Here is a 14,093-nt window from a genome sequence, read left to right as displayed (position 1 = left end):
GATTTTGTCAGTTTTTCCAAAAATAGACTTGTTTGGAATGAAATATAATGCCCCTTTTTTAAAGTTTCTATTATTATCATTTAATAAGTAATGCAGAGTTAAACCTTCAGATAAGAGAAGCTAAATTTATGACGTTTTACATAGGCCAGTGTGAACAAAAGCTAGAATATTTTCTCACTGCATACATTGAACTCACAGGCATCACAACTATTTTTTATAGTTAACCTATTCACCACAAGATGGTGCTCTAATGCACAAAGTCTGCTTTGTTGCTCTGATTTAAGCTGTCCATCTGGCTTATTAAACTTCAGTTAAATTTATAGCGAATCATATATAAACTCTAGAGCCATATATTTGAGAAATAGACAAGTTAATCAAATCGTCAATCCATCAAACTATAAAATGCATTAATAAAAAAAAATTGTCATTTTCACTGAAGCCATACATTTTTCTCCTTCATCTTTAAAAACAAATATTGTTTATATCGATCAACCCTTCAAATCATAAGCCTACAATGCCTCTAATATGAGTTCTGACTCCTATTGTCGTCGATGATGATTTTAGTGCAGTTATGTATTCATATCTTCAAGTCATCATGCTTTGTTGCTATAGTAACATGAAAATTCTTGAATTGTCTAATTATACCAAGGACAGAATGACTGTGACATTGTGTTTGTGTGCGTGTGTGTTATAATTTAAAAGCTCACTTTTCCTCCCCTCAATATCTCATCTGTCACTCGTCTCCTTTTAATTGGCTGGGAATCCACCTACAAAGTCATTCCCACTTGTCTCCTACCTGCAGGAACTTTAGAATTGGTGACTCCGTCCTTGGAAGTTCCTCAAGTCCTACGTGAGATGGAGCTCGGGACGGTATCTCCACTCGTACTGCACTTACAATGCGGTGTAATGCACCTTTATATATTAAACCTCATCAATCCTTTTGTAAGACTCTGTCAGCGATCGCAGCTCCGCGGGCCTGCCTTCGCAGCTCAGTGGCAGATATCTTGGGTTAATTAGCTCGGTGCTGTTTTTAGTTGGGCTGTGACTCTCGCCCCACTGGAGGTTGTTTCTACTGACTCAGCGTCTGTTTGTTTGCCTGAGCTCTGTCGCTGCTGAATTAGCCTGCTTCCTAAAGGTAGCTTACACTTCAGCTCTCAACAGCGCTGTCACAATGGCCCTTTTTCTAGACGCTCTGAATTCAGCTCACACCGTACTCAAATGGCAAGTAGTGGCATTCAAACAGGAGGCAGTCATTAAAGGGACAGTTCCCCCAAAAATGGCATTTTGTTATTATTTATTCGCCCTCGTGTCGTTCCAAACCCGTATGACTTCTTGTGGAACACATTTAGGGATGTGTCTGCTGCTATTTTTAGTGCAATTATAACAAATGGGAACTGAAGCATTAAAGCCTTAAAAAGGTCACAAATAAAAGTGGTGCATATTTTTCCAAGTTTAATGAAATAATGCGACTGCTTTATGTGAGTTTCAAGTGAAATTTATTCACTGATTATCATTAAGTTGAACTTAAGAACCAGATCATTTGTACAATAAATGAATCATTCAGGCTTATTTTGTGAAGTGGTTCACCAGTTTATTGAAATGAACTATAATGAATATTTTTTTTGAATAACCACTTCAGTTTCCCCAATTTCAGTTTGTATTCCTCACTCAAAAGACTTGAATGCCTGAATGCTTGAATCCTTCTTTGTTGTAATTTTGTGGAAAAGAACAACCGATACATTACTAATTTCCACAGAAAGAATAAAGTCGGGTTAAAGGATTAGTTCACCCAAAAATCATGATTTTAAGCAGAAATAGCGAACGTTAGAATTAGACACTTTGACAATATGCCAATGATAACAGTAAAGCAAAAGGAATGATCCAACCGCATGTCGGTGCACACGATTAACCGCTCGCATGTGACGTGCTCATATGGCTATAGGCGCCATTCACACAGAATGCGCTTTTGTGTTGACAAAGATGCAGTGCAGTGGAATAAGAAAAACATGCAAGAAGATGGGAGTGAACTTCTTTTAACTTGAGCTTTAGAATGGTGTTTCATGCATGAGACACTGCAAGAGACGCGAGTGCAACAGTCAAACGCGTCCATTTTACATAGACGAAAACAACGGAAAAGCAGCATAATCGAATAAAAAACGTGAATAACTACTACTGTATGTCTGATACTTTATGTTTGCATCATGGTGACAGGTTAAAAGCTGCTGTTCATTGTTTTTACAGAACATTTATTGTTAATGATTGTCTACTGGTGTTACAGTCGTTTTGAATTTTAATTACCTTGACTTTTAAGGTTTTTTTTTTAAAGCATTTTCCTTGCATTATTTCTTAACATATAATATGCATAAGGTGGGTTTGTACAAGATGTAGTTGTAGTTCCTGCATCTTTTCTGCAAAGATATTTATCAAGTGATTTGTTTAACATTTACATAATGTTGACAACATGTGTGGTGCACTTGAAATAGAATTTTCTTTAACTAGAGGGTTAATAAAGGAAACGTTACTTGAATCATGTTGTAGTTACGTTTTCAAGGTTTCAAGACTAATTTAAAAATAATTAAAAATTAAGAATCAGTCATACGTTCTGACAAAAATTAAGTTGAAATTGTTGAATAGTGTTTTTTTTTTTTTTTCGTTTTCTTTGTGCATGTAAAGTACTCTCTTAGCTTCATAATATTATGGTTGAACCACTGATGTCACATGGACTATTTTAATGATGTCAGTACTACCTTTCTGGGCCTTGAATGTGTCAGTTGCATTGTTGCCTATGCAGGGTCAGAAAGCTCTCGGAGTTCATCAGAAATATCTTAATTTGTGTTCCGGAGATGAACAAAGGTCTAACTAAGAGGGAAAAAAAAACTCTGCATTTACCTTCTGTAATTTTTTTTTCTTGCCCAGCCGGGAATTGTGAAGCTGTCCAAACCAGTGGCGCTGTGGAGCCAGCAGGACGTGTGTAAATGGCTGAAGAAACACTGTCCCAATCAACACCAAGTCTACAGTGACTCTTTCAAGCAGCACGACATCACAGGTAAACACAGGCACCCTGTCAGTCTTACAGTGATCTTGTCCAAGGTCAAATACCCAGTGCAAACGTCCAATGCTTAGGCACGCATTCCACTTACATTAAGGAATTCATAATAGCACTGCCATTAATTGCTACCGGCTCAGCCGAGTTGATTGCATTCTGATGTTTATTAGCTCAGCAGGGGTTCCTGTGTAGTTGAATATGCATGTCGGGGGAATTGATGTATGTGTGTGTGTCTTTTTAATGTTGTGTGACCTAACTTGTAGTGATGGATGACTGTACCACGGTTCTTCATGTTGTATTTTGCTTTAATGTGTTCCTACTTCAAGAAGTGTTATAGAGATGAATTGCTTGCATTGTGCAGGCATCAAAATCCAATATGTTAGACTTTTTTGAGGTATTTACTACCACAGCCTGATATTATATTATATAACATTTGCTATTTTTTAATTCTATAAAATACAAATGTTTTAGGTAGCTAAAATTTGTAGTTGGAAATCAGGATCAATAGTCTTTTAGTCCCAAGATGTCATTCTTATTAAAGTGGGCGATACAGTGCAGACAAATCAAAAATTGAAATCAAATAGATCATGGACTGATTCGCTCTGCTTTGTTTATAATCATGGCTTTCTTTGCAGTAGTGTAATCACACAGTGCTGGTGAACTGAAGTCCTTTAATCAAGAGCAGTCGTCCTGTAAATGTCCCTTGATGAAAAGCTCTTGTGGTGATTTATCATGATTTGGCCAACTGATCTCAGTTGTCATGAGTAATGCTAACTAAAGCAATGTTATGTCCATTCTGAATTCTTCCCGTTTGACTGGAAGGATTGAGAATGCGATTTGCATTAGGGTGATGCGTGATCCAATTAGCCATAATTTATGCAGAAAATATGCAAGCTGCTCGATTTGACGATCCGGTATTAATTAACAGGAATCAGTTCATAAACATCAGGGCCTACCAATTAGAGAAACAATGCAATTTGCATCCATCTCTGGTCATACCATGCATAGCGTAACACATTTCGTTACAGTAAACCAAGATGGATCAGTGCCAAATCACAAGACACAGTGTTAAAAACAAACTTGCTTGTGTGGTTTCCTTCCGTACCAAAGCATGTATATGCGAGATGCTGATCATTTGATCATTTGCACATCAGTTGAATTCTATGTGTCTGGCATTATCATCTAACATGGATGTAGAGTTATACAGTGAAGCTTCTATAACTAGTATTGATTGATCATTATGTCTTCATCAGATCACATTTTTACAGTCCATTCATTCTGAAATTCAGAGGATTTTTCAAGAATTCACAACTGCTTTCATTCAGCTCTACATGCTTTTCATCTAACCAGGCAGCTTCAAATACAGCTCTGAGAAAGCATGAAATTACTGACTATTAAGTTACCTAATTACTTACTACTAAGTGTCGGTTTGTTTCCGTTTGAACCAGAGCATAGTAAGATAAATCTTTCCATCGCCAACATACGACTGTTGAGATTCTCCCTCACCGCTTCGACACATCTCCCAAATCGCTCTGAGAGTTTGACTGGAACACCGAGCTGTCATTAAAAATGCATTAAAGCATATTAAGGCATAATTAGATATTAGTCCCTAATCTGCAGTAATTACAAAGACAGAGGCAGCGAGTGCTTTGGTAAATGAGTTAAGCACATATTTTTGATAGCGTAGGTGTAATCAGGGGAGAAGGTGCACTCATTCTGTGTAATATACAGCCAGGAAGATAAGAGAGAATGACTGAACCAGAGCTGCTCTGTCAGATACAATGAAACTCTGGGCTGGATTTCAAATAGACATCAATCCCATGGGCCGCAGCACAGTAGGGTTAAGAAAACACAACACTATATAACACCACAATTAATGTCTGTTAAGTAACCAGCTGTTGTTAGACATGGCTAATTGGACAGTAAAATGAGATATTCATTCATAAACTGTAGTGAGCATTTTGCCAAAGTGTTTTTTTTCTCCCCTAAACGAATCACTCTTATATGTACACAAGGTCTATTATAAAGCTGTGGATCTGTTTTATTGGATGATAGTGCAAATAGCAAAAAACATGGCATTTTCTATTACAATCTAGGCCTTTTTCGAAATTGAACAAATAATGGATATTATGAAATTTAATGTTTTTATTTTATTTTTTGCACTACAGCGTATAAGTTGGAACAGCCAGGTTAGAATTATTGCAGTTAATTTTGTTGTTTGTTTTTAAAGCAGTTTATTAATTGTGCCCTTGCTTTACTGTAAAAAATATGATGGACTGTGGTGTGATGGCAAGGGATTAGTCATTAATATTTAAGAATTTTATTTTACTAATACATTAAGCAAAATTAATTATTAAAATATCTATCTATATATCTATATCTATATACATATATATCTATATCTATATCTATATCTATATCTATATATATACAGTGGGTACGGAAAGTATTCAGACCCCCTTAAATTTTTCACTCTTTGTTATATTGCAGCCATTTGCTAAAATCATTTAAGTTCATTTTTTTCCTCATGAATGTACACACAGCACCCCATATTGACAGAAAAACACAGAATTGTTGACATTTTTGCAGATTTATTAAAAAAGAAAAACTGAAATATCGCATGGTCCTAAGTATTCAGACCCTTTGCTGTGACACTCATATATTTAACTCAGGTACTGTCCATTTCTTCTGATCATCCTTGAGATGGTTCTACACCTTCATTTGAGTCCAACTGTGTTTGATTATACTGACTGGACTTGATTAGGAAAGCCACACACACCAAATGAGAATCATGAGGTCAAAGGAACTGCCTGAAGAGCTCAGAGACAGAATTGTGGCAAGGCACAGATCTGGCCAAGGTTACAAAAAATTTCTGCTGCACTTAAGGTTCCTAAGAGCACAGTGGCCTCCAAAATCCTTAAATGGAAGACGTTCGGGACGACCAGAACACTTCCTAGAGCTGGCCGTCCGGCCAAACTGAGCTATCGGGGGAGAAGAGCCTTGGTGAGAGAGGTAAAGAAGAACCCAAAGATCACTGTGGCTGAGCTCCAGAGATGCAGTCGGGAGATGGGAGAAAGTTGTAGAAAGTCAACCATCACTGCAGCCCTCCACCAGTCGGGGCTTTATGGCAGAGTGGCCCGATGGAAGCCTCTCCACATGGAGTTTGCTAAAAAACACCTGAAGGACTCCAAGATGGTGAGAAATAAGATTATCTGGTTTGATGAGACCAAGATAGAGCTTTTTGGCCTTAATTCTAAGTGGTATGTGTGGAGAAAACCAGGCACTGCTCATCACCTGTCCAATACAGTCCCAACAGTGAAGCATGGTGGTGGCAGCATCATGCTGTGGGGGTGTTTTTCAGCTGCAGGGACAGAACAACTGGTTGCAATCGAGGGAAAGATGAATGCGGCCAAGTACAGGGATATCCTGGACTAAAACTTTCTCCAGAGTGCTCAGGACCTCAGACTGGGCCGAAGGTTTACCTTCCAACAAGACAATGAACCTAAGCACACAGCTAAAATAACGAAGGAGTGGCTTCACAACAACTCTGTGACTGTTCTTGAATGGCCCAGCCAGAGCCCTGACTTAAACCCAATTGAGCATCTCTGGAGAGACCTAAAAATGGCTGTCCACCAACGTTTACCATCCAACCTGACAGAACTGGAGAGGATCTGCAAGGAGGAATGGCAGAGGATCCCCAAATCCAGGTGTGAAAAACTTGTTGCATCTTTCCCAAAAAGACTCATGGCTGTATTAGATCAAAAGGGTGCCTCTACTAAATATTGAGCAAAGGTTCTGAATACTTAGGACCATGTGATATTTCAGTTTTTCTTTTTTAATAAATCTGCAAAAATGTCAACAATTCTGTGTTTTTCTGTCAATATGGGGTGCTGTGTGTACATTAATGAGGAAAAAAAATGAACTTAAATGAGTTTAGCAAATGGCTGCAATATAACAAAGAGTGAAAAATTTAAGGGGGTCTGAATACTTTCCTTACCCAGTGTGTATATATATATATATATATATATATATATATATATGTATATGTATATGTATGTATATGTATATATATATGTATATATATATACACATTTTAACCACAAATGCTTATCTTGCACTAGCTCAACTTCATGTATTACGTAGTCACGTTGGAAAGGTCACATGTGACCTTTGGCAGTGTTTACAAAGCAAACATGCAAAGAAAGTCAAATGCCTTTTATAAAAAAAAAAAAAAAAAAAACAAAAAGCTAAAACAACAATGTTGGATGAATTTGAAGTTGGAGAAGGACATAAAATGAAGTTCTTCGGCATGCCCTACCTGTATTAACAACGCGTGACCTTTCCAACGTGATTGCGTAATGCTTGAAGTCAAAGACGCGTATGGCAGAGCTGTTGCAAGATGAGCATTTGTGGTTAAAAAGTATATAAATCGTGTAGAGCCATTTGAAGTTGCACTGAAACCTTCAATCTGCTGATCCCCATTGAAGTCCACTATGGAGAAAAATCCTGGAAAGCTTTCCTCAAAAACCTTCATTTACTTTTGACTGAAAAAAGAAAGAAAGCCATGAACATCTTGGATGGCACTGGGGTGAGTAAATTTATTAGGAATATAAAATATGTGATTCAAGCAACAAAATCTGAATTGGGTGCTTTGACGTATGGTGTGACTGTAACCCAAGTGTCCATTTTTGAATCATGTTTCACAGCAATTATGAAAAATGCCACTGTTCGGTCTGGTGTGGGAATTGGCAGCATCATCAGATCATACTCTAGGCCTAAATCCTCCTGTTTCATGATCGTTGGATCATTCTCTGTGATTTTACAGGAAAGAAAGGAAAGTTTGACAGATCTTCTGTTGACAGGATAAATGAATCCAGCTGGGATGTTCCTAGTAAGCTGACTCTTCTTGTGTTTCCACATGCACTGGACAATCCAAGTCTGTGCAGCAGTTCTGGCTCTCTGCTGGTCAGAACGGTCCAGAGAATACTGGGTGTGGTGATACATTGGGTTTATTTATTTGACTTTAATAAGCGTTATAAACAAGTCATGTAAAAGAGACTCCCATCAGGCAGCACACCGGTGGTCTTGGCCTAGTATATGAGCTTTTTTTATGGATTATGTAGTCCCAGTTTGATCGTTCTGCTCACATTTTCATCAGAGAGAATTTATATGTATTTTAGTTTCATTTTTAACATGAAAATTATATGTTGTAAAAGGTATAGAAAATCTGATTTGCTGAAATGCCTTTTTTAATGGATCTTAAAAGATTCAGCACATGAATGCTTTGGAGTTAAACACACATTCAGCCATAACACATCAATAGCTGCAATGATGTTTTCTACAAAACATTCCCAGCTTCCATTCAGGGTTGGATCAAAGGACTGTAAACTGGATATAATGATGTCTGCGCAATAGTGACTGCAGTTACTGCATTTTTTACTTTTTTGGAACACACTATTTTTGGTGTGCTGTTCAGTGACCAATAGAGATATGATGACGTTGAGACTGCTGGTCAAAAGTAGCATAGACTGATGGTTTTCTGAATAATCTCGTTGAGCTGAAATACACAGTACTCTCATTATCTGAGATCGAATCTCCTTCATTTATTAGTATTGCCGTTAAACCTAGAATTTGTGTGATACCAATGGATCTTAAACATTCATTTTGACCGTCTGAAGAGCAAACAGCTCATAATATAATATTTTTTGCTGTTTTAATAAAAGGTTCATTAAAGTTAAGGAAGGAACATGCCAATTATTTCTGAATAATCTTCTAAATCCCAATATAATGCAACCCTAGACTGCCGACTTCAAGGGCTTCAGGCATCAGTCGTGTATATTTGAGATTCAGCACGATGTCTTCACAGAACAGCACAGTTTCAGCCTTCGGTTGCGCGGCGGTGATTTCTGTGAGCGGGATGATGAGGTATGAGCGTCTGAAATTGCAGTGTTCCGCAGGGATGCAATTCAGAGCCATCAGATCAATTTTTCAGTATTCTGGGGAGAAGGATGGAGAGGAAAGATCAGATTGAATTGTGGTGATGTTGGAGGATAAGAACATGATGTGGCCTGAATGAAACTACTGCAATTTTTGTGTTTTGAAGTATTATGAGGGGTGGGGGGACGGCATACCGTGTTAGTCTATTGATGGCCACATTAACAATTAATAATTCGACTGTGATCACTCGCTTTTTAAGCGTTTTATAGCTGTTAGAAGTAATAAAAGAGGAAATGGCCATGTTCTGAAGCTGATGGATGTAGAGGTGAGCGGTTTGCATGCCACTGTATATAGCGGATGACTCACACAACTGATGTTTTTCTGGATGGGGTATAATGAGCGTCTTGATAATGCTGGAGATTTACATTCAGGGGAAATGGAGGCCTGCGGCAAAGCATCAAATTTCGCTATAGGATCTTTCCAAATGTGAAAAGACATAGCATGATGATATGACTGCTCATTCATAATGGCCTCTGGTTGTCGAATAGCTGATTTTTGTTTCTTCTCCACATTTTCCAGAGTAAAATCAGAATTTCAGAGTTCTAAATTACATTTCTGCACCACTAGAGCCACCAAATGGAATTGCAACAATTATTGTTAAACTAGTTTCTTGCCCCCGTCTGCTGTTGGTCGAACAAGGACAAGCCCCACCCCCAAAATCACACCGTTGGTTGATCCACTGTTGCTATGTCAGGCTGGTCGGGATTCTCAAACAAAAAGAGCAATGTTTGAAAAGCACCTCAGTGCCTACAGATGACTTATTTATGGCTGTCTTTTCATATTAAGCTGGAATACAAGAACATATTTTACATTTACACACTTAAACCGCTTTAAAATTATGCTGATTTTCCTGCTCAAAGTCATTTAGTAGAAATTACGTTCACAATCAAGTGTGGGGCTACTGCCAGCACAAATGAAAATCGCTAAGCGTCTGTGTCTTTCTCTCCCTTTCTCTTCTTATGTTCTATTCATCCCTGTAACTCTTACTATCTGCCCTCATTTGATTAAATGCCAAATGCCATTGTCCTCTTATCTAGTGATCAATATGGGCTCAGCAACAGGACAGTCCAAATAATGATAACAATTCAATCTCCTTCAAGTGATTTGGATTTATTAAGTTGTCCTAGGGATGTCCTAGGAACTTTAGGAACACTGAAGATAGGCTGTTGTAACACTTGTACTTGATGCATATGTACAGTTGAAGTCAAAAGTTTACATACACCTTGCAGAATCTGCAAAATGTTAATTACCAAAATAAGAGGGTTCATAAAAAATGCATGTTATTTTTTTATTTAGTACTGACCTGAATTAGGAATTTCACATAAAATATGTTTACATATAGTACACAAGAGAAAATAATAATTTCTAAAAACGACCCTGTTCAAAAGTTTACATACACTTGACTCTTAATACTGTGTTGTGTAGTAATAGTTGTGTTTGAATTTGAAGATCAGGCTAAATTTAACTTATTTTGTCTTCTGGGAAATATGTGAGTATCTTCTGTAGCTTCTGAAGGGCAGTACTAAATTAAAAAATATGTTTAGGCAAAATAAGATGTCCATATCTTCATTCTGTTCAAAAGTTTACACCCCTGGTTTTTAGTGCATAGTGTTTCCTTCTGAAGCATCAGTGATCCCTTGAACCTTCTGCAACAGTTGCATATGAGTCCCTCAGTTGTGCTCAGTGTGAAAAGATGTATCTCAAAATCATACAGTCGTTGTTGAAAAGGGTTCAAATACACAAAAAATGCTGAAAAACCAAAGAATTTGTGGGACCAGAAGGATTTTTCTGAAGAACATCAGGCAGTTTAACTGTTCAGAACAAACAAGGGATTCATGAACTATCACTAAAAAAAAAAACACAGCTGTGGATCATTCAGGTAACAACACAGTATTAAGAACTGGGTCATTTTTATAAATTCAACTAATTTCTCTTGTGGTCTTTTTTTATGTGAAATATCTCATTCATGTCAGTACCAATTAAAAAATAACACGCATTTTGTATGATCCCTCTTATTTTGGTAAAATAATTGACATTTTGCAGATTCTGCAAGGTGTGTGTAACCTTTTGACTTCAACTGTATAGATGTATATTTCTATTAAACTTACATTAATACTCCTGTAATTTTATGTGCACTTCACTGAAAAACCACCTGCTTTACTTAAGACATGTTGGTAATTTTGATTAGAACAATGTGAAAGTTTCTTTGTTGAGATTTTATTAGATTATTGTAAAAAAATACAATGAAAAATGCTGAAATTATTATTACTATTGTAAATAAAAAGAGTACCCTTTCTTTCCCTGACATTTTCACCTCATGGTATGTAATAAACTACAGAAAACAATGTAATATACAGAAATGAATTTGTGCCATTTTTACAGTAAATGCAGCAGAACGTTCTGTTCAGCATCAGCTTTACAGATTTCAGAAACTGTTTCAAATTCTCTCTGGCGTTTTTCATCTAGAATTTGGTCCTCGGCCATGTAAAGTAGGTAATTTTGCAGCATAATCTTGCATGTTGGATGGTACTCCGTATAGATCTACGTGAGGACGTACTTGGCAGCCATGCACTCAGGCTCTGCGATAGTTTGAGGGGCTAGCGAGCCTGCCAGGTTTTGTGTCTATACGTGTGTGTATGTGTGAGAGAAAGAATGAGAGTATGAAAGGTCCTCTTGGGACTCGTGAATGCAGCTCCGGTTAAACTATGTGAAGTATGCTACAGTATCACCTGAGGAGTTTCCTCCTTCACCAGTCCAAGCAGCCTCAGTGTTTCTCAAGTACGGTCCTGCTTGTTCACCATGAGAGTTTTGTCAGAGAAATTGAGGTTAATTTCCATCTTTATAGGCCCCAGAGCCACCCCAGCCCCCTTCTCTCTCTTTCTGTCTGTCATCCCTCCTGGTTGTTGGAGCAGTAATTAGCCAGGCTTTTGGTTCACATGTAAAAGGGACAGGTCCCTAGAGTGACAGTGGAGGGAGAGAGAGCTCTAAGCTAGTCCATTCATCAGAACTGAAGACTAGTATGCCACTCCAGCAACCGCAGGGAGAAATAGAGTGAATTTATCTGCCCTGATGTCTCACGTATATGGAATGACATAATGACATGTTTGTGATTTGAAATGTTGCTTCATCAGAATACACTACTACTACTTTTGATTGCTGACTGCTTCATGCTAACCTGCTAAACCTTGACCTTTTAGTTTGTGTGTGTTTGTATTTTTTAACCACTGATGTGAGCCTGCAGCCTTTGTTAACCCTTGAATGCATACCTCAGGTCTTTGGCGACATTTGGGGACATCATTCACTACCCTCTCCCTCCTTCATTTTTTAAAGTTAGACATCAACCCTCTTAGCATTCCTCGATCTATTCATTATGAACAATATAACAAGAAAAAAAAATTAGAAAAATGTCTGTTTTTTGATTAATTTTTTATAGAAAGTGTACAGGGTCGCTAGAGACCAGAGGTGTGTATTAGGTGTGTATTAGTCTTACATTTCTATGCAAAAAAATGTAAATATCTGATGACTCAATACATGCAATTCACCGTTATTCCTCGAGGTGGCACTGTTTAATAGACAATAATGATGTGACGTTTCACTCATAATTACAGCAGACAAAAAACAAAAGAATATCAGCAGTAAAAATTGAACTGGTTTGAATGGCTATACTGCAGGGCAATTACTGTATGCCATAAAATATAAATGTCACTGTCATCTGATGGTGGATGTGGTGAATAAGCTGCCAGCAGTCAAACTATTGATTTTGAAGTCATTGGAAACAATAGTTTTGCGAATATGGTTGAAATTGCGAATATGAGCCAGATGCTGAATGTACTGTGGACTCTGACGATGATGGCGATGGTACAATCATCTGCTTCAAAGTATCAAAAAGTAACGAAATATGCTTTATTTTATTCTTCTGCAATTGTTCTTAAAATATAAAGAGAGTTTTTTGCTATTGCAGCCGTTAGAGATCCATCCATGCTGGATATATAGGTCCGGGTCGCAAAAGACCCGAATATGCAGTGTTGGGAAGGTTACTTTGGAAATGTAATAGGTTACAGATTACAAGTTACTTGATTTAAAATGTAATAAGTAGTGTAACTTTTCAATTACTTTATTAAAGTAATGTAACATTACTTTTAATTACTTTTTGATTACTTTTCTAAATTTCTAATTTTTTCAACTGTTAATCATTTTGAAACATTTAAACCAGGCAGAGTTAACCTTACAGCAGCACTCAACACTGATTACTGTCAGACTCTCAAAATTCTGTATCACTTGAATTAAGATTATAGTATATAATAAGTAAGGGATAATATACATCTTTATTTTGCGATAACAACTGGCTGAATGTACATTATTTCACTTATTACACAGCTGCTTGATAGATTATTAGATGTTTTGTGTCAAAATTATTAGACACGAAACACTGATCTGAGTTGAAATATTTGAATGCAAAGCTTCCATGAAGAAATCAGTTGTTAGCAAATGGCAAGTTCAAACTAGACATTTTAGGATACAGTGCAGTCATACCAGTTTTCTTACACAACATTTCACCACATAAATAATTAAGTAGTAGTACTAGTTTGTTAGTTATCTTATAATCCATTACAGTGTACAAAAAAAAAAAAAAAAAAAATGGCAACAGTTGTGTTTGTATGAAACAATAAAGCAAATCCGCGATACCAGGATGACAGAATTAAGAAATTGTACACATAATATTGAATTAAGCTGTAATATTTTAGCTAACAAAACGCAAAGCTTCCGCCAAGAAAAATTATCAAGCATATAGCACTGACTTTTTTTTTACTTATATTTTTGGGCTTTTTATGCCTTTTATTGTGATAGGACAGTAGAGAGATGACAGGAAAGAGCTGGGAGGAGAGAGGAGAGCGGGATCGGCAAAGGATCTCGAGCAGTGGCGGCTACTGGTCTGTCAAATAGGGGAAGCTCATTTTCGGCCTACATCATAAAATTGTCTATTCATTTATTCACAAGAATGTGCTTTATTGTCATAAGTAAGTCACAATGCAAACAATCGTAAAAAAAA

The 14,093-nt window shown here is 37.1% G+C and overlaps 1 protein-coding gene across 3 annotated transcripts in view; it reads left to right on the top strand.

Annotated features, from left to right (window-relative positions):
* Positions 1 to 14,093, top strand: part of samd12 (sterile alpha motif domain containing 12) — a 101,317-nt gene that overhangs the window by 18,487 nt on the left and 68,737 nt on the right. For all 3 annotated transcript variants that reach the window (XR_007829833.1, XR_007829832.1, XM_051136918.1), the window contains exon 3: positions 2,917 to 3,046. Coding sequence is in view for 1 of the 3 variants with exons in the window: in XM_051136918.1 (XP_050992875.1) it covers positions 2,917 to 3,046 (130 nt within the window). In the remaining 2 variants the exon portion in view is untranslated. The remainder of the gene's footprint in view (positions 1 to 2,916; positions 3,047 to 14,093) is intronic.

Source organism: Labeo rohita, chromosome 19 (assembly GCF_022985175.1).
Source record: "Labeo rohita strain BAU-BD-2019 chromosome 19, IGBB_LRoh.1.0, whole genome shotgun sequence".
Classification (NCBI taxonomy): Eukaryota; Metazoa; Chordata; class Actinopteri; order Cypriniformes; family Cyprinidae; genus Labeo; species Labeo rohita.
Note: the sequence above shows the minus strand (reverse complement) of the source record. Positions and strands in the feature narration are given on the sequence as shown.